The 21,750-nt window shown below is 37.1% G+C and overlaps 1 protein-coding gene across 1 annotated transcript; it reads right to left on the bottom strand.

Moving 5' to 3' along the window:
* Nucleotides 1–229: 229 nt before the first annotated feature.
* LOC137019029 (apolipoprotein B-100-like) lies at nucleotides 230–15,573 on the bottom strand. Its single transcript, XM_067383995.1, has 28 exons — nucleotides 15,454–15,573; nucleotides 14,831–14,860; nucleotides 14,473–14,576; nucleotides 14,237–14,382; nucleotides 14,010–14,157; nucleotides 13,771–13,923; nucleotides 13,549–13,673; nucleotides 13,377–13,462; nucleotides 12,839–13,292; nucleotides 12,639–12,753; nucleotides 12,400–12,546; nucleotides 12,085–12,296; nucleotides 11,815–12,010; nucleotides 11,538–11,714; nucleotides 11,227–11,430; nucleotides 10,917–11,084; nucleotides 10,631–10,836; nucleotides 10,368–10,547; nucleotides 10,167–10,276; nucleotides 9,875–10,082; nucleotides 9,551–9,726; nucleotides 8,956–9,116; nucleotides 8,739–8,848; nucleotides 8,246–8,619; nucleotides 2,182–8,154; nucleotides 1,954–2,059; nucleotides 1,647–1,833; nucleotides 230–1,464 (listed from the first exon to the last, which is right to left on the bottom strand). Exons 1-28 carry the CDS (start codon nucleotides 15,506–15,508, stop codon nucleotides 544–546), a joined length of 11,232 nt encoding a protein of 3,743 aa, XP_067240096.1. The 5' UTR covers nucleotides 15,509–15,573; the 3' UTR covers nucleotides 230–543.
* Between the last annotated feature and the right edge of the window lie 6,177 nt (nucleotides 15,574–21,750).

The raw sequence follows: 21,750 nt of genomic DNA, 5'->3' as shown, positions 1-21,750 counted from the left end.
CACATGTTGCACATGTTCTTAGCAAAAGAAGTATTCTGGAATATTGAAGTGACTTCTTGCTCATATTCTCAGTGCATTTTGTAATGCAGATTTTGTTGTATGTTATCACATCTGCTGTTTATAAACATATTAAAAGTACAATCAGCTTAACTCCCAATGCTTTTTAGAAATGCAGTCATTAGATCATTAGACTTAGACTATCATCACTGAAAAAAAAAGATGCATGGTATTGCATAATACAAGTTCTTTATTTAGCTTCATCCATCAGGCCATTATTGTAAAATACAGAACAAGGACAAAACTATATGTCACAATTGACATTTTTATACTTGATACCTGGGTTAATATTTGAGTCATCATTTATACAAATAGAATAATACAACAGCACATTAATGAGGCATGTATGGCATCAGTGATTGCTTTTAAAACATGTTGGTACTGCACTTCAGATGAGTGTCCAATGGCTTGAATGCCCATTTAAGAATGTTCATTTCAAAAGACGGTAGTGTTTATTTCATTCACTGTTTGTTTAGAATGACAATTTTACTGGAAAAAGGGGAAAGGAAGCTCAATTTGCTGTATTCCATTATTTGCATTTAGCATTTCCTCAAATTCAGTAGAAAGGTAGACAAATAACTGACCTAAAGGTAACATAACACTGAAGAGGAAAAATGCTTCAATGTAATCATAAGAACTGAGCAACGTCTTGTAGAAAATGTTAAGGGGAGCAGCAATAGCTTCTAAGATGTTGGACTTTATGCCGTCCACAAATTCTTGTGCTGCATCAACAGCCTCTTGGATTGTCTGTCCTAGTTTCTCAAGAAAGACATCAAGGCTTTCCATTTGCTTTATAACATCTGCCATCATAGCTAGGAGACTTTTCAGGTTACTTCTCACATTTTCTTGGACCTCGGCTACAGTGACGACCTTACCAGAAGGAAACGTCATTTCAACTGTGTTGAAGTTTTCCATGATGGGAGACAAATATATCTCCAGGTTGTTAGCAAGTTTCTCCAGCATTTCTGCAATTATAAATTTGATTTTCGTGCAAATTTCAGGTAGTGTAAATTCATCCATTCCAGGCAGTTTGTATTTGGTCTCTCTCAGGAAGTCGATGACAGCATTAATCAGGACCTGGATGCTCTTTTGGTACTTAAGAACTACATTTCTGAACAGTTTAGATAGCTCACTGAGGTCTGGGCTTGGCCAGAGAGCAGCTTTGCGGAAATCTGCAAAGACTTTTTCAAAATCATCAGCAATGTAAAACAGTTTTTGAAGTGCATTATTGATGCCATGTTTTTCTGCAAATCCTATAAAACTGTATGAGATATCTTGTAGCTTGTCCATCAGGCCCGAGAACACATCACGCACAGCCTGTAAATTGTAGCTGACCAAAAGCACTTTTTCATCTCCCTTTGGTGCAGCTCTGATGATCAGAATGTCAACATCATCTTGTGGTGCAGACTGCAAAATAAAAAAAAAACAAAAAAAAAAAACACGATGATTACAATATAGAAAATTAAAAAATAAATAAATAAAAAATACACAGTAAAATTATGTAAGTATAACCAAAAAACAGAAGGCAAAAGTTGTTAGCATGAGTTAATAGTTCGGTTTGAAGGAGTAACAAAAGAAATGCCACTTACAGCAAAACGGCTGTAGAGTCTTGCATTGATCTGGGATGGAATCATTCCTTGAAGCTGGAAGCCAAGGTGGCCAGTTGTCGGTGTAGAAACTGAGGCACTTATGCCATCTCTTCGAGCAGCATAGCGAACGTTTACATCAGTGAACGTTGGGCTGGTGATGTCCACATTCAGGGTATGACTAGGATCACTAAACCAGAAATAATAATAAAGTTTTACAAACATAATTGGTTATAAACTAAAGAATACTTGTAAGCATAATACAATATTTTTACTTTAATTCAATAAAAAGTCGAAATTTTTTTAGTACCCCATGCGAATAACATTGCTGATGTCCATAGTAAAGTCAGCATGTGTAAGTACAGCATTAGCTCCTACAACCAGGGCATCATTCTCCATTGTAGTACTCATAGAACCTGTTTTGTGTGAAAGCAAAAATCATTTAATCACACTGCCAGTTCTTCATTTCTTCTTAGTAAATATTAGTATCATTGAATGATACACATTTATTTATTTATTTTTCTTTGTAGACACTTACTGTCAAGATCGTACTCTAGCAACACAACTGGTGACGTGGCTGTAGCCTTGAGAACAGTTTTGTAGTCTGGTAAGCTACCATCTAGTTTAGCAACAACATCTGTGGTGTACACTGGAGAGATGATTGTTGATGTGTAATCAATTTTCTGCTTGGGTACACCGAGCTCAACTTCCACCTTCTCAGAGATGCTAAGGTCACCAAAGGTGCTTGGTTGAGACAAATCAATTTTCACATCAGCCACCAGTGACTTCAGAAGATCCAGATCAACTGTGGCCTGGCCAGTATGAACTCCCTTTGTGTTGAAACCTCCAATATTTGCTTCGTTCTTGGAAGAAAACTTCAGTGTAGCATAAATATGTTCAATAGCTGTCTCCACGGACAGGTTTTCATCCACATCAAATGCCACCTTTAGATCTCCATAATTCACGTTGCCATCGCCAACAGTCTTAAGACCATATCGCAAACTATTACCATTCATATAGATGGATTCATCATAATTCAGAGCTCCCTTCACAATACCACGGTCTAGGAATGTTGCATCAATGGTACCCTTTAAGAGAGTCTCAGCAGAGATAAATGAAGAAGTTCCTTCACCTTTTAAGATGTTTTCAGCATTTCCCCTACCAACAAGCTTAATAATGGGAACGTCGAAGGTGTACTCTATCGTAAAAGTTGAATCTGTTTTTGGATGGGCCTTGTTGTCAGCAGTAAGTTGGTGGTTGGCTTTAGCTGTGAGTATAGGTAGGTTGATATTTGCAGCTGTGGTCACAGACAGTGCAGCTTCAAAGTTATCTGGGTTCATAGTTACAGTGCTTTCATGGGTTCCTGCAATGTGACGATTTTCCAGGAATACAGAATTGGCTATTTTTAATCCACTTTTGGTGCTCAGGCTGCTGGTTCCTTCAAGCCTTGCCTTCAGTCCCTCAAACTCAGAGGCAGTAATGGCTCCAAATCGAATTACCGGGTTATCCATCCCATAGATTCCAGCATTAGCATTAAGGTTGAATATGGAGGACTTGAAAGACACCTCTGATTTTAAATCGCCCAGAGGAGTGATATTAATGAGACCGAGATCAATAATGGGTGCAGCTTTGCTCTTCTGATAGACAATCTTTGCATCTACATCAATGGCCTGGTCAAAGTTGGTCAACAGATGCTTAAGGCCAGTTTGTTCATATAGGTTGATGTTGCTGATTTCTGGAGTGTCAAAACTTATAATTAAGGCATCAAACGGAATAGCTGGAATACTGAATGGGGTAGTTAGGAATTCCAAATTGGCCTCTCCATTTACTGCTGTGTAAATGCCAGCCTCATCTCTGTTGTTGGCAACTGTAAAGTTGTGACTGTATCTGTGCTGGTTGAAGCGAGCAGTTGCCACAGTGCTCAACTTCTGCACGTCATTATTTAAAAGAACATTATAATTATTCTGGAGATCAATCTTGGCAGATTGCTCTATGAAGCTAAGCTTAGTATTAGCCTTGTTCTGGAAATCAAGGACCATCTCAAAGGGATGCATTAAGACGTTGAAGGCACTGGAAAAGGTACCACTGAGCAATCCATCAAACTTTGTGTCATAGTCTGCCTTCATCTCTACCTTCATTTCTCTGAGATTAGCCTTTCCAGAAGCATCCAGCAAGTAAGTGACTTCGGAAGCAGAATTACCTTCAATACGGGCATTAAAGTCAATGTAGCTCAGGGCAACACCTTCAGCATTTATTCTCTGTTTAAATTTTGAAACTCTACTGATGCCATCTGAAGAAATGGTCAGCTGAGCTGTTGTTGGAGTAATAATTATAGTTGAGGTACTCTTTACTGTGATATCATCAGACTCATCACTCACAGATATTTGGCTCTTGACTTCTTCTTCCATGGTCAGGAGGATTTTTAAACCTTCCTGTTTAAGTGTGAAGTCATTGGTGTAAGATTGGTCACTGTTCCATGAGAGTGCAGGAATGTTTACCTTATCATCATATGTTGTTTTAATATTTGCAGACATTCCATCCTCCAGTGCAAAGAAAGCCATGTTAAGAATGTTAGCACTAAAGGGGGCAGAAGTTATCTTCACAGTGCTCTTGGCCGTAGCTTGGGCTGATAAGCCATAGAGTGACACTGAGGATTGATGGTCAACAGCTAGGACACTGTGAGTGATCTTCAGAGTTTCAGCAACAATCACACGACTCATCTTAGGGATGGCAACTCGAGCTGTTGAATCCAAGCTGTATTTAAGAATGTCATATTCAGATAATCCATGTGAGGTAATGTACCCAGTAAATTGAGGGGTTTCTGCACTTTCAGTAGAGTTTAAGAATTCCATTGTAGTTCTCATGTTGAAAATTGGAATGGTGACTCTAACCTCACCATACAGCTTTCCAAAGCATGGCATCATGACCTCATTAGGTACTGCAGGGAGTGTGAATTCTGGGATCTTCAGATCTGAGAATTTGTGCTTAGTAATGTATTTAGGAATTTCAGGGAGGGAGATCTCTGGAAAACTGATCTCTGGCAGTGTGATGGCAGAGATGTCTGGCAGGTAGATAATTCTAAGGTCTCCAAAGATGGCATCAGCAGATGGCACTTCATAGTTGGCAATGAAGTTCAATAGGTCTAATAGTCCCTGCCTGATATCATCATACTCTATTCTGATTGATGGCACAGTGTAATATTGCAGAATAGTAAACTCTGGAAGGTCAATCAGTGTAGAAGGGAGGTTGATTTCCTCAAGCTTTTCTAAACTTATTTTTATGGGGGGTACAACAAGGTCAGTGAGTGGAAACGTGAAAGATGGTATCTCGAATTCAGCTGTTTTCAGTCCTGTTTTGACTCCATCACAGATTTGCTTTAACTCATTGACAATTGCCTGATCTTTAAGGTTGTTTTGGATTACTTCCATAACAGCACTGCATGCATCTGTTGCAATGGCCACAACCTTAGTGTAGATACCACTCAATTGATTCAGGACCTGGAGGATTTCTTCTCTAATATCCATGTTTGTAAGTCTCTTCCTGAGGCTTTCTGTAAGTGCCTCAATGTCAATGTAGACTGTACTATCAACAATGTCCTTGAGTTTTTTAACCACATCTACAACTTTGACTGCTCTCAGCTCCTCAAGGCAAGCACTAAGAGATGATAGAGCATAACCGACAAATTCTCTGATTGCCTCAAGCTTTTGCCGGATCTCAAGTGGCAAACTCATGGTGTAAAGATCATTTATTAATTCCTTGATTTTCTGGTTGGCCTCATCCACAAACGCATTGTAGTCGAATGATCTAATATATCTGATGCAGTGGTTTAAGCAGTTGTTCAAATGCTCAATGATATCCTTTACCTCTGTTGTTTTCAAGTAAGTGACAGCCTTATCCAGCAGCTCTATGAAAGGGCTCAGAATAGATTTCAAAGTGCTAGCAAGAGCCTCAATAGTTTGTTCAATATTGAACTTCTTGATTAGCTCATCAACTTTTTTCAGAATTTCTTCAATCTTCTTGTCAACACCAGATTTCACCAGAATTTCTTTCATGTTGCTGTAGAAGGCATTCAGGTTGCTTCCTAGTACAGTAAACATTTGTTTTGCTTTTTCAACAGTCTTGCTGATTTCTTCTGTAGGGATTTGAGCCACCAAATTCTTTGCATAGTCTCGGAAGCTGGCAGAGGCAACAAAGTTCTTCACATCCTCAATGAACTTTCCTTGGTCAAAGTTTGCAGCAAACTGCTTCAGTTCACTCACAGTCTCCTCCAGTTTGGATTTAATAGCATATTGTTCCTCGAGATCTTGCAAGATGGCAATGCCACTGCCCTTCAGTCTCATTACATCAATCTGCTCAATTACATTTTCAATAGCCTCAATGACAGCAAGAACTATGGCTCTGACATCATATTTCTCATTGAATGAATTCAGTTCTTCTGTTAGTCTCTGTATTGCAGTGTCAGATAGTGTGCCACTTGTGATCATTTCCCTCACATATTTTTCTATCTGTTCTACACGAGTGTCCAGTTTAGAGAATAGGTTCATCAGAGAGGCCTCCAGGTCATCCAGAGTAACTCCATACTTCTCATAGAGAGCAACCAGGTCCTCGCTGATCTTGACAATTCTCCCCTGCAGATTTAACTCCTTCACAAATTCAATAATATCTTCTCTGTTGATATAATACTGCATGGCTTCGGCAGTCCTCAAAATTGAAATTTTCATGTGTTGCAGGACCATAGGAAAATACTCAATTAATGGCAGGCTGATGATACGACTGTTAGTGTTTTTATCATATTTTAGGAAGGCTGAGAAAAAGTGGTCTTGGTTGTCAGAGTCAACTCTGTTGAAGAGGTTTGTCATGATGGATCCAGACACTTCTAATCCAAGTCTTTCAGGAGTATTGTAAGCACTCACATCTTGGCTGAAGATATGGTTGTTGACCTCAGATTTTACTCTTACTGTTGCCTTCTGCTCAGATGGGGTCAGCACAGTGTCAATCTTATTATCAAGGATTGTTTTAATTGATAGACCATTGTCCAGATTGTGAGTTGTTGAGACTCTGCATTCGTGCGAGTGTGCAAAAGCAAGTGGTTCTACCTTCATAAGAAATTTAGTGTAAACTTGTGCGCTCTGTTTTCCATACAGATACAAATCACCATCTGTATTGGCCATGGCATCAACATTGAATCTGAAGGGAACAGCAGTGGCATGAAAGTTACCATCGAAGCGTAGGTACTGTGAGTTAAGACGAGCATCACTACCGAATGTGAGTGAAAGTCCAGCAACTTCGATTTCTGTGTTATGGCTCATGTGAGATCCCATGAGTTTTCCAGTTGTACCACACTTGGCAGTGGCAACCAGATCTTCATATCTGATCTCATACGTGTGCTTCAGCTCATCTTCACCAGAGGTAAGCTTCCAAATGCCAGTCAGTTCAGCTTTGTATGGAAGTGCCTTAAACTGAGCCTCATTAATCAGGTTCATGTCCAGAACATCCAGTTGATTATTGATTTTCACTGAAGTACTAAATGGCTCAATCTGAAGGGAGAGGTCATGCTTATATTTTCCAACATCGCTATTAGCTTTTGCTATAGAGGTGAAAGCTACAGAGGACAGGGAAGCAGACAGAGAATTTGTATTTTCAATTGTCAGTTCTACTAATTTACCCTTGGTCTCAACTAACAATGAAAGCTCTGAAGAGTCAAGGGCTCCATTGAATTTGTTCTCAAGTGACAAAGGGATAAGAGGGCTTTTCAGTAAGGTTGTGCCACTCGTGGCCAGGCCATCTCTGGTCAAGGATAGGCTGCAAATATGGGAAGCTGTGTGTTCAACCAGATATGTGGACGCATCACCTTTTACATCCAGCCCATTGCCATCTAGTGCTGCTATAAACTGGGAACGGATGCTATTTCCAGCAGCAGTGTTAGCGCTAGTGTCAATCTTAATGTTAACCAAATCAAGACTAGCACTAGCCTCAGCTACATTTTGGATGTTCAGACCGAGAGCCTTTGCTCTTGTATCTGACTTCAGTGCAAGCAGAGACTCTTTATAGGTAACTTCAGCATCATGCACCAGTATGTCCTCAAATGCAGTTGTTTTTGATACGGCAGAGAGCTCTCCATTAGCAAATGTTGCTTCAATCGTGTTCTCTGCTTGGAAAAGGTCTGAGTCTACTTTCAGAGAGGAGTCAATTTTCACCTCTGGCCTGAAAGGAAGTAGGATAAGTGACTGCCTGAGAGCAACTTCGCCATTCAGAGGACCAGCCTTGATGGAGCCCATCAGGTTTCCATCTCCGGAGATCTCATCCTCATCAAATACAACCTGGCTTGTGTGTTCCAGAGATATCATTAGACCCAAGGGACTGTTTGCCCCAATCTTACTGCTTGATTTCATCTTGATTTTTTCCTCAGTTGTCATTTCCTCAAGATAGGTAACGCTGGCTTGAAGGAGCTTGTGATCAAGAGATGATTTCATCTCAGCCCTCAAAGGTGTGCCTGCCACTAAAGCTGATCCTAAAGTACAATGAAATTCGAGTAATTAGCATTTCATTACAGATTACAGAATGTGCTTAGGAAAAATGCTGCAAACAAAGATTACAAGTACCTTCTACTTTAAAAGAGAGGAGATCCACTGAGCTTGTTCCAGTGACTTCAATCTTGGCAGAATAGCTTGGTTTCTCATCAAGTTCCCTGCCAGCAGAAGCTGTTGCCTCCATATCATAGAAGTTGCTGCTCAGCTTGCTGGACACCTCTGCCATTCCCATGAGAGGCAGTGACACAGACAGCCTCTCAGGAACAAAGATCTCTGGAAGAGGAATGCTAATGGAAGCAACCTCCAGGCCGAGCTGAGGTACTGCCAGGTTTGGTGTGGTCAGGGCAGTAGGGAAGTTAAAATCTCCAGGAGATTTCCCACCATGAGGAATGGGAATGGAGATAGTGTAGTAACTCTGGCCAAATTTGTATTTAGCAGCCCCCTCACTGTTAAAAAAAAAAAAGGAAAAAAAATGAATGTACTTGATGTTAGTATGTGTATAATCATATACATAATTCTTGTTTCTGCATTTTAAAATGAATTGTTATATTTTTAATTCACTCACGCATTCAGGAACAACGTCTTAGGGAAAGTGAATTCTGGGAGGGAAGGAATCCTAAAGCCCTGGACATATGGGATGTCAGCAGCAAATTGTTCCAGGTAGGCATTTAAAGCCTAGATGATTATGGATATAGTGTTATATTCTAAATTATGTAATCTGTATTTTGATGGCTTGTTTGAATTTATAGGTTTCGGGAACTAAGGATTTCATTTGAATTTACCTCAACTGATTGGATCAAGACATCACGGATCTTCATCCCAGATGTGCCAGTCTGCTGGTCAAGAAGATCATTGACTTTGGCTTTGATGGCATCAATTGGAATAGTGTTGTGAATCTCAGTGCTGACATCAGAAGTGACCTCAGCCTCAATCTTATCCGCATCTAAAAAGAACATGAAAATTAATTATAGAGGAGGACTTACAGTTTCCTTGCTGAATTATAAAATTCGAAGACAATCAAATAATCCCAGTAAGTATATTTTTTTAATGTATGCTTTACAGACTTAAACTTTAAGAGAGTCTAAATAGTTTTATAGGCCCTCACATCCCTGACAGCAACGTAATGTAATCCACATGTACCAGATGTAGGCCGGATCTGGGCAACACTATGTTGCTGTCTGGGATAAAAGTTACTAATTGAACTTTAAATTGCACATCATCTTTCTTTGAGTCGTTACTAATTCAATTCAAATTCTTTGAACTCATGAATGAAAGGGAGCCATTTCTAGAATTCTGAATTTGCTTTTATCTGAAATTGTAGTGCATCTGGAGATCTTGTCATACTTTTAGTTTTAGAATGAAAGCTTAAAAATTTACCGTATTTCAAAATGACTTTCTGAATAGAATTTGTCATCTCAGGGAGCATAAGAGCACTCTCAAGCTCAACTGTAAGGACCTCAGAACGTTTCAGTTTTGCAGTTACTTTAGCATCAGTCTGAAAATTAGGAACGAGCAGCTGAACCTGCAGCATGGCGTCCTTCATTGACTCTGTCCTAAAGATTGAAGAGAAAATTTAAAACCCCAAAGGTTATTTTTACAATGTATAATTATCAAAAAATATACTGTTATTGTTAGAACATATTTTTAGAGCATTTTTTTTTTTTTTTTTTAATTTTGAACATTTAATATAGATGTGCATACTTGGCAAGGGCAACAAGAGATGCCTCGGGGATGTCCTTATTAATAAAGTCAATCTGGATGGAATGTGTGGCCTTGCTCTCAGTTTCGCGGTCAACAGCATGAACTCGAATTCCAGCTTCTAAGTCGTAGTCAGGAATTTGGAGATCAGCTGAGACGCTGTATTTCTGTCTGTCGAACATCAGTTTGGCTGTGCCCTCAAATGATATTCCTATTATATGGTAGAAGAACAACATTTCAGTTGATGAAAATGTCCAGACATCATAAGGGATTATTTTGTGAAACAATGCTTTACCTTCTGCCTTCAGACCAAAGGACACCGTGTCAACCTTGTTTTCATATACATAGTCGACAGTAGCTGTGTATGCAGAAACCTCGCCAGTTGGGTGGATCTCAATGGCAAATCTAAATACAGGTCAGTATTCCACTTTTAGCATTGATTAAGAAGCAAGACAACAGACAAATAAATAAACAAACAAACAAGTATTCCCCTTACTTGCTGTCACCAGTCAAGGGGAAATATGGAGAGGCATCACTGGAAAAGGCATTAGAATATTGCATGGCACTGCAGTACTTAAAACCAGGGAAGAAAGGAGTGCATTTCTTTGCGTTCACATGTTCCATCATGGGAGGAATGGTCTTGGTTTCAGTTCCAGTCACTGAGAACAAAGAGTTGCTGTGCAGAAAAAATAAAATTCAGAATTTTGATAATGTATCAGAGCAATGTAACACTTTTCGGTGATAATAGAAACATCTTACGTCACACTAATGAGTGTAGTTGGAGCTTGGGGTGTGGGAATGGTCAGCTTGAACTGCTTGTTGGTTACAGCAACCTTTACACTCAGACCGCTCTCATGGTAGATGTTAGTATGCATCTCCAGGCCAGACTCAACGTATTCAGGTAAGAGAGCCCCGACTTCAGTCACAAACTCAACTCCGGCAGATGGCATGAATGCCATCTCGCTCTATGTGAATAGACAAAGAATTAGGTTACTTTGGTATAGCTTGTTAAACTCAAGTTAAAAACAAAAAGCTAGACCCATACCATGTCACGGGCAATTTTCAGTCCTCCCTTCACTCCTGGAGCAAAAGTACCAGACAGGGCAATTCTTAATGGAACTCCGGTACCAGTAGGTAGATAAAACTCATTGTCCATGAAGACGTAGTGTAGGAAAAAGTTGTTGTTTACACTTGAGAAAAGGTTCCTTATGAACTGTAAAAACAAATAATTATATATTTGACCATGAAAAGTACACTCACACCTTTGACCATGATCCTTCATCATTATTGTTTTTTTTTTTAGAGAATGTCAGATTTGCTAAACACTAATATTTGTTTTAAAGCAGTTCACTTACATCAGTAGGGAACATATTTAAGAGTCTTTCAGTCAGCAAAGAAGCAGAGTAGGCCATGTTTTCCATATCCTTGGTTTTGAGATAACCCAATTCAGCACCCAGAAGCCTCAGGTAGATCATAGCCTCTGGATTATCCTGAACCTTCAGTTTCTGGATGAGCTTGTTCACATTATTGGTTATTTCCTTGACAATGCTCTGTGGGGCCTATAGAGTGAGAAGGGTACATGAGTGATAAACCAAAACAAAGAGAATGCCATCAATGTTTCAAAATGTGGAAATTCATAATGTTAAATACAGCCGATTTTAAAGACCTTTTGCATCTTTATGTTATCCCATAGGCTTGGGAACATCCTCTGCATAATGTCATTGCCCCGGGGCACTTTGTCAGCTGCATAGTTAATGGTCTTCTGCATGGTGTCACGGAAGAACCCATCAATACCAATCAGGGCATCAACAGTGGGTTCCAGTCCCTTACCATTCAATCCAATCTTTAAGTAAGAACAACAAATAAAAACACATTAATATACTGGTTTTACAACCAGAGTAAAAAGAAGGGAGAAAATTTAAGAATGCAGAATAATCTTGTACCTCAAACATGTCTATGTCATATCCGAAAGCATTCATGGTCATTTCCAGGATGACTTCGTTGGGCAGAAGTTCTTCAGACTCGAAGATCACGTTTCCCTCTAGAGATCCAATCTTGTAATTGCGAGAGTATTTTGTTGGATCTGTGACAGATCTGATCTCATTTCCTTGGAGGGCATTGAGAATCTTCTTTCTAAGTCTGAGAAGTAGAAGAGAAATTAGATACAGTTTTTATACTCAGGATGTTAAAAATGTATTAAGATTTCTACTAACTCCTTAGTCTCTGGTGCTGTGGAGCTCTGGATGTTGCTGATATGGGAGTTAACAAAGCTCATAGCCTGACAGTTTTCATTTTTAGGCAGAGCAGCAACCAGCTGAGCCAGTTCAGAGGGCTGAGGGTCCTTCATCACAATGAGATAGGCAGCAATACGCTTTGGTATCGGAGCAGCAGCATCAAAAATGACTTTCATCAGCACCTCTCTGCCCTGTTAGAAATATAGCAAGTTTATGTCAGTCAAACATAAATTTATTACAATTACTTTATATTTACTTAGTGTTTTTAATTGTTAGTTAATATATCTGGTTTACCTCGTCGGGGACAGAAGTGAGTCTAAAAGCTTGAATAGCAGCTTGCTGGACCTCAGCAGATGCAGCAGGTTGGTTTACACATTGGATAACCGCTGATTTCAGAGCAGGGCTTGCAGCTCCAACGGCAACAGCCATGTTTCCAATGATCTAAGAGATTTCAAGTACAAATTTAAATATCCACATATCAGCTGTTGTTTTTAACTTAGTAAAGCATGCTTAATGGAATAGGTTGAGCATACCCTCAGGGACAAGTACACATGTTCCTGGTTCCCTGTGCAGTCGCCAATCTGTTCAAGGGCATAATCTGCCACTGCCTGGATCTCAGGGGTGACACTTCCTTCAGCTTCATACAGCCTTGGAAAAGACAGATGAATGAAAGTTTAAATTCACATATAGATCAAACAACAGGATTTTTGTTGAGTTGTTCTTGTTTTCTCACCTCCTGACAGCATTGCTGAGAGCATAGTAGATGGGCTTACTAGCCTTGAATTTGGCCATCTCCAGCATTTCCTTGACAATGTCTCCAGATGGGTTGGGTACCATGCCCATGGCATAAACTGCAGCATCAATCTCTACTGAGGAAGGGTCAAAGGTTCTGAGAACCCGCAAGATGGCACTGGTGCATTCTGGCGTGCCACATTGGAACAACGCCTGGTACACCAGGGGGCGAGAAATCTCAAGGGCCTCCGGGAGACCAGCGCTCAGGCTTTCAGCATTCATTTTGCGGATTGTAGCGATGAGCTTGTGAGCCAGATGGGCTCTGTTATGTCCATTGTTGGTCTCAGAAAGGCCAGCCAGTTCTCTGAGAACAGACAGCATGGCATCTTTATCCTGAATTGGATGAACTGAATCAATGCTGCCGTCGAGGTGCAAGGTCTTCATGTTGGCTACATCTATAGGTGGGTAAACCAAGAGAACACGGTTACTTCTGCTCACTCTAAATGCATGCTAATTTAAGTGTCTGAATGAATACTTACCGTGGTCAAAGATTCTGTCGTTGTGCACAGACACTCCCACCAGTGTCAAGACTTGCTTTCCTACATTAGTAACTCCATACTGTCCTCTGTTGATTATCAGAATGAATTAGCAGAGCAATAAAACAAACAATCTGTCAAAAATTAAAATACACCTAGTTGTCAATGAACTCACTTGTAAGAAAAAGGCACAAGCATGTGGTTTTCAGTGCAGGAAGCAGATGTCATATGCTTCTGTGCATTATCAAACTTGTAGTTGCAGGTTTGGCTACTCCTGATGAGCTGAGCAAGTGGGTAGTGCTGTGTGATGAAAAAGAAAGCAAGTTAACACATTACTGAAACCATTAGATATTCAGCACACAGTTATTTTGTATTATTCACAGACTGGATGACTTACCATGCCTGTGATAAGGGCCAGGGGACTAGTGTGGTCCTTGACAGGCCTGAAATTGTCACATTTAGACAGGTCTCTGTTGAGGGTGACATCAGTGGCAATGTCCTCTCTGGAGTTCACAGAGTAGCCTGTCTTGCACATACCGTAGATGGTGGGCTGGTTTTGGGGAAAAGTTGTAAAGGATTAGTCAATGTATATCAATATTTTTTGAAAGTTATCAAGATTTATAGTGAATGACTGACCATTCTCCTGTTTCTGTCCTCCTCCAACACAGGCACTGCAAGGGCAGAAATTAGACCCCTCTTGACATTCAAAATGTTGACTGGTTCATCATCCTCTGGAAACAACTTGATGTCATCGTCTCCCTCAACGGTGAACTTCAATGGGTTCCTGAGAATTGAGATGTCAGTGTTTATTTAACATGATCAGCTTCTTATCTGCTCAGTGTAGAATGCCTTGAGAAACATACTTCTCCATGGCAGCCTTGAAAGCATCTGCACCAGCAGATGGCCCAAAGATAGGATTTCCTTCTGCATCAACATCGATCGCCTCACTTAATGCACACTCCGTTGTGCGCAAGATGTAGCTACATGTGCGAGGGACTTCAATTTCAACCTGTTTAAAAGAGAATATGTATGAAATTCTAAGTTTTATAAAAAAATAAAAAAAAAAAAATTTTAATATTCACAGTGTCAACATTTATACCTTGCATCTGGCCTTGGGACCATTGATTGCTCCATTCAGGGCATTTAGAGACTCTGTTTCGTAGGTGTATTCATACTTGTTAAAGCTCTTGTACCTTTTGGCCACTAGGGGAGCACAATCACATCAGAACACTCATATATGACTCTGCTCCACAACATCAGTTTGCTTTTCTTAAATGAAATGATAAATTCTAAAGAAAATGAACAAATTTTACTATTACAGTAACTCATAACTTAAAGGAGATGGTTTTCTTATTTGTTTTATTTTTCCTGATACAGATCATTACATAATGTATACCATATTGAATTTCTTATAGACATTATATTTTCTCAAAAAATGTTAATAGTATGGCACTTACAAAGGCATGGAAATTCCTCGTCTTGACCATCTAAAGTGAAAAACAGTATAAATGTAAAGTACTATACAAACAATATCAAAATTTAACATGACCATATAATATAATTCAATGTTATTCTTTAAAGGGATAGTTCACCCAAAAAATGAAAATTCTACACTATGGAAGTCAATGGGGCCCATCATTCAGCAGAACAAAGAAATTCATACAGGTTTGGAACAACTTTAGGGTGAGTAAATGATGACAGAATTTTCATTTTTGAGTGAACTATTCCTTTAACAACAATAGATAAATATATATAAACAAAAACAAACACCAAAAATAATGAATTAATAAATACAAGATGACAACAGAAACTCTATTTTGTTTTATATTTATCATCTATGATTATGTTTAATACTGATGTAGCCTACAAAAATATTTTAAACTGTTTTCCATAGCATAAAAACAAATAAGTATGATTAGAACTGAAGCATGAAACTTCCTTCCTTACTTACTTATATATATTAAACAGGCAAGACACATGAGAATTAATTCTTATTTACAACAACAGTCTGGCAAATATATTATTAAGATGTATATTACTAAACAAATTCCATCAGTAACAAATCCTTAATAGTACTTACATGTCACGGCTATTGCACATAGAAGCAGCAAAAGGTAGAGCTTAGTGTCCCCCATGATGGGTTCAGTTAAGCTCTTTCCTTAGATCGTTGCGTATTGAGATGGAATCTGCTGTATTACTGCTGTCAATGGCCTTATATATTAAGACAGTTCCTGTAGGAATGGGAGGAGTGATAGCAGTTGCAAAAAGTAAAGTCCCCACTCCAAAGTTCACATTTTGTGCCTCTGTGGCAGGACAAAGGCAACTCTTTCATGTAATGTCAATGCTCTTTCAAATAGAGAGAAAATGCTTTTTCAAGGGACACTTGCTTTGCTTGCTCTTTTGGGTTGGTTGATTAATTGATTCATTTATTGTATTCTCCTCTTATTTGATATACAGAGAAAATTGATTTATTTAATTCATCTACCCCTTTTCACAATTTGATGTATTTAAAAATGAACACTCATTGCATGACTGAAAGGTCAATAATTATTTAAAAAAAAAAAAAAAAAATTCTAATTTACCTTTTAAACATGTAGCATCTCAACAACTTCCATGCGGCTCCTCTTGTGAAAATGTGATGGCAGAAGCCTGTCTCTTTCATGTCTTCTTAATTATGATGATGCAAAGTAGGACATTAAGCACCAAAAGAAGAATTACTAATCTTAGACCCACATATTTATTAGACGGCATTTATTTTGACATCCTTTTCCGAGGGTTTTACTAATCAGACATGACTAAACTGATATAGACACCGAAATAAATAATTAAACCTTCTGCCCTTTTGTCCTGTTTACTTTATCCACTAACCTCTTATTTTCTGTTGTGGGTAAATACTCATTACATTTTTCCACGCAAGTATTCATGGATAGACAAAAATGATACTAAAACCGATCCCTACTCATCATTATAATCATCACGAGGAAGATATTGTGATGAACATTTTATGTATTGATTGCTTAGAGGTGTGTGATCAAAATTCATTCAAAAGTGCTTTTGGAGAAATGAATTGTGCTCATTTTGTGCCATATGTTTTGACTGGAAAGGTTGAATTAGATTATATTATATTTTAAAATGCTTGTAATCAGATGGCAGTTGCTTTTTTGATTTCTTTCATGATTACATGTTTTTCATAATTTTTTCATAATTCATTGATCCCACTACTACTCTTTAGCCTGCTTATATACTTTCAGAAGGTCTTTCAGGTTTGTGGAATCATACATACACCAGCTATATGTGCTTATCATTAAAAACTGAGACCTACACAGCATTTGATCACTGGATTTACACTTTTAAGAAGTATTTTCTCAACACTGCAACCATTCAATCCTGCTCAATCAATTCACATCATTTCATATTTATATGAATTGCATTCCCCAACTTTTTTGTTAGCTGAACCTCTTTGACCTAATATATTTACTTATAAACTCCTGAGATTTTAAGTCAATAAGTTAGGTTAATATTAAAATTAACTCAATGATGATGATAATAATAATAAAATTAAGTTAATGTTTCTCTGCTGTCGGGTAATGGTCATATGACATGTGGGTAAACAAATAAAATGTATTTTGTGTTTTATTTTAATTGTTTTTATTTTAAAATGATTTATTTTAATTTTAAATGTTTATGATTTAATTACCTAATAGCTTTCCATTCAGCTCACAACCACACTGCAGTTCCTTCACGAACCTCAGTCTTGGAAACCCTGATGTAATGTAATACTTAATGTTGTTGATAACAAAGAATGGAATACATTTTCTTTAAATAAATGAAATTACAAAAGAATATATAATTATAAAATTATAATTAAATTATAAAAAATGTCTTTAAATAAAATAAATGACCTTAAATGTGTAATGTAATGGATTACATTACGAACTACAATTTTTGTAAAGTAATTTGGACTTATTATTATTACCCAGCACTGCTCATAGCATTGAGCAAGACACTCGATCTGCAGAGGCCAGCAGCCACATGAATCTTTACCCTCTGTGTTTGTCTCTTGAGCATGCTCAGTCAAAAAGAGAAAACCATATAAACCGTATGATTTGCAATGATTAAACTGACATTAATTAATATTAAATTTAGTCTGTCTTCTAACCCTAATTCTGAGAAGGTACTATTTTTTTCTGTTAGAGCAACTAACACTAAAATATATATAAAAAAAAAAAAAAAGTGTTTAGCTCACTTTTCTATTTTACATTCATTCTGTATTTGGTTGAATAAAAAGCCAATCAGTCTTTTAGTTAGAAAAGGAGAGCACACAGCAATATTATTTTATCGTGAACACTTGTTTAAAAGTCCACTGAGGTATCAAGGTTCAGATATTGAGAGACATGTTTTTGCTAACTTACATAAGATGTGTGAGGGACACGAGAGAGGGACACTAATTTCGTGTCATCTTTGGACATACAGTGTTTTTCAATGGATAAAGGAAAAGAATATACTAGATAAATTAGTGCTGTTAATCAATTAAAAAAAAATAATAATCACACATTTTTCCAGTAATTAATCTCACCTATCATTAAAGTTTTTTATATCTATATTGTATACTTTCACACTGAATCTCCAAAATAAATCTAGAAACAACATAAAGACAGTTATTTTAAATATTTGTTTAATGACATCTTTTTACTATAAAAAGAAAGTCAGTATCACTGATACCATTACTAATACTGATGTCTCTGTTGAATTGTTTTCTCAATTTTACAGTATAATTGAAAGCTATAATTTTTTAACATTTAGTAGAATTTTTAAAAAATATAACAACTTTTAATTTAAGTGAACTTAAAACAATCTTCACATACATAGTTGATGTCACAATTACCTGTGCCTTTAATATATCAGAGCTCAAAGTTTTTTTCTACACTTATTGTTTATAGTTAAAGTTATTGTTTTTGTTGTTTTTGACTCATATAAACCTGTAAACAGGGCTTTAAGATTTTCAGGTAGATCTATCATAAATTGAAAAATATCTTAATAAACTGCACAGATTCACTGCATAAATTAACTTGACTCTATGGCAGAAATAAAGGTACAGAGCTTGTCACCTAAGGTACAAAAGTAAAAAGGTACTACTGTGTACCTTAAAGTACTAAAATGTACTTTTAAAGTATTAATATGTACCTTTAAGGTACTAATATGTGCCATTTAGGGGTAAGTAAGGTACAAAGATGTACCTTTTCACTTTTGTACCTTAGGGTACTGCCCCAGTGACAGTGCTGTACTGTTTTTCTGAGAGTGTAGGTTAATCCTTATTAAAGCTACAAAAGGTATTCAGTCAACAGCAGTTAGTGATTTTGTGTTTGTCTTTTGTTTTTTGATAATATTAAAGGGTTAGTTCACCCAAAAATGAAAATAATGTCATTTATTACTTACCCTTACCATTACTTACCTTTCGTTAATCTTCGGAACGCAAATTAAGATATTTTTGTTGAAATCCGATGGCTCAGTGAGGCCTGCATAGCCAACAATGACATTTCCTCTCTCAAGATTCATTAATGTACTAAAACATATTTAAATCGGTTCATGTGAGTTCAGTGGTTCAATGTTAATATTATAAAGCGACAAGAATGTTTTTGGTGTGCCAAAAAAACAAAATAATGACTTATATAGTAATGGCCGATTTCAAAACAATGCTTCATGACGCTTCGGAGCTTTATGAATCCTTTGTGTCAAATCAGGGTTTCGGAGCGCCAAAGTCACGTGATTTCAGCAGTTTGAATCATGATTCGACACAAAATATTTATTAGGCTGCTAAATAGGCTGCTAAATATTTATTAGGTGGGTTTATTAGGCTGCTGTCACATTAAGACCTGGGGCAGTGTATCTGATACAAATCCTATTTTCTCCCAACTCTTTATGTTCATTTAACACTTTTTAACACATTTAAAACTGTGCTCATGAGGATACTCGAAAAAATTATTATTATTTTTTTTTTACATAATTTTGTATGTTTTTGTCCCTTCACGCGTGAAAAAGAACTGGCACCGGCATGCTGTCTGAAGTGGTATTCTGTGCGGGTGTTTCGGGTGTTTTTTTTTTGCGTCTTATCACGCTTGAATTGTTTAATAGCACTTGAATGAATGATAGCGTGGTCATATACTGGAGTGCAGCCAATGGATACCAGAAAAAAAAAAAAAAGATGGTTCATTAATTACATTAGCCTAAATGTTTTTAAGCTGTTAAAGAAAAAAAAAACGCAAGCCTAAATGCGTAAACAGGCCTATATAAAATACTAAAAAGTATTCTTTTGCATTATCTGATTTTGTTCTAACATCACATTGAGATCTTGATGTTTCTTATAGAGTCAAATATCTAAGAATATTATAAATCTTTTTCCTGTTGGCCTACAGGTTGTGTGTTAGGATTTTGGGCAGCATTACTGTTTATCATTGACCTTTAAAACAGAGATACAATATATTGCACATATGCTGTATGCAGGCACGAACGCAGATGCTGATAGACTCATTCCCTAATTAACATGGTCATTAATTCTACACACACTTTTATCAGTCTCTGAGCAAGACATTATTCATAGCTGTTGGACAAATGTGTGAACCTGACCTCAATACAGTACTGGAGAGATAATGACATTATAAAACACAGACAGTTGGGCAACTACTGTATGATAACTGTTATCTAATCAAATAGACCATAAATAAAAGCCCTTTTGTGAGTGTTTGCATGGGTTCCTTTGTCAGTGATTTTATAGAAATGTTATAAAAGTATTAGTATTATTATTATTACTATAATTATTATAGATATTAATAATAATAAATGTGTTTTCTTTATTCAGGTTATAATTTGAACCATTTGGGACTATCATGTTGGTCTATTGTGCTGTATTCTAAATCAATAGTACCAAGCTTGCGTTAAAGTTAAAAAAGAAAAAAAGATGAAGCAGTAGTACAGAATGTACAGTGTATTGCCTCAGAGACATTTGAGGTTTGTAACACACACCTTTATCAGCACTTACTCTGATTACGGCCAGGTTTCTGATAAGTGGTTGAGCATGAACAGTTCTGGAATACTGTGTTGTGCAATAATGGCAGCACATATATTAAACAGGCAAAGAATCATTTTAAAGTAATGTAAAAATGATTATACTAATCTGAAATGACAAGTGTCAAAAGGAATGAATCATGAAAACCTATTCATATGAGCTTTAATAGAAGAATTTTACAGTTACATACATATTTTTCATATTTATTCATTCACAAACAAATGTGTACATACGGAATGACACATATGCTCAAACACTCCTTGACTCCTTTGTTTGATAGCATATACATTCATTTTAGCAGACACATTTGTTTATTTTCATGCTGCGTGAACTTTGATCGGGACATTTGAGTTGGATCCAACCTTCGTTCCTGCATTGATGAGCTTATCTCTTGTCTTAGGAAGCAAGTTGCTTACCATTTTGAATAGATAATGTCATGGATCTTCTTGCTGAACAAGATATATTTTTTGTGATTAAAGTCCTCCATGATAGTTGTGTTCTGTTAGTCATATGAACTGTAATCATAGTCTTTTAATTTTAATATAATGCATTTTTTCATCCAGCAGACTCATAGACTTTCAATTCTATGTTAGATACTTTGTTTTACTTCAAAACTGACAAGTCCGGGGCCTTCTATTTTTAATGAGACTGGGAATTGCTTAATATGATGGACATGCTGTGCAATAGATATACTTCATCCACAGACTGTGCATGTCTAGATGCAGTATACTGCAGCAAGATACAGTGAAGACAAAAGGTGGTAAGAGTTCATTTTTTCACTTTTTTTCTATTTTGAAGTAGTTTATTAGTTTAAAACTAACCTTAAAGGAATAGTTCAACCAAAAATGAAAATTCTGTCATCATTTACTCATGTTGTCCCAAACCTGTATGAGTTTCTTTCTTCTGCTGAACACAAAAAAAGATATTTTGAAGAATGTTGGTAACCAGACATGTTGACAGTAGCCATTGACTTCTATACTATGGAAGTCAATGGCTACCGTCAGCTCTCTTCAACATTCTTCAAAATATCTTTTTTGTGTGTGTGTGTGTGTGTGTGTGTGTGTGTGTGTTCAGCAGAAGCAGTACATTCATACAGGTTTGGAACAACTTGAGGGTCAGTAAATGATGACAGAATTTTCATTTTTGAGTAAACTATCCCTTTAACCTATTTTTGAGAGTGGAGATATTTTCTTGCAATTTGATTGGTTGTAATTGGCAGCACTGATCTAGTATGTGGTTGATTTTATGCCAAATAAACAGACAAAAATCGATCATCTCAGACCCAGCATCCATCATACTGTTTGTTCTGTAGTT

The sequence above is a fragment of the Chanodichthys erythropterus genome, chromosome 4, assembly GCF_024489055.1.
Source record: "Chanodichthys erythropterus isolate Z2021 chromosome 4, ASM2448905v1, whole genome shotgun sequence".
NCBI classification, from domain to species: Eukaryota; Metazoa; Chordata; class Actinopteri; order Cypriniformes; family Xenocyprididae; genus Chanodichthys; species Chanodichthys erythropterus.
The sequence above is the reverse complement of the archived record's forward strand: the minus strand, read 5'-3'. Positions and strand labels throughout refer to the sequence as shown.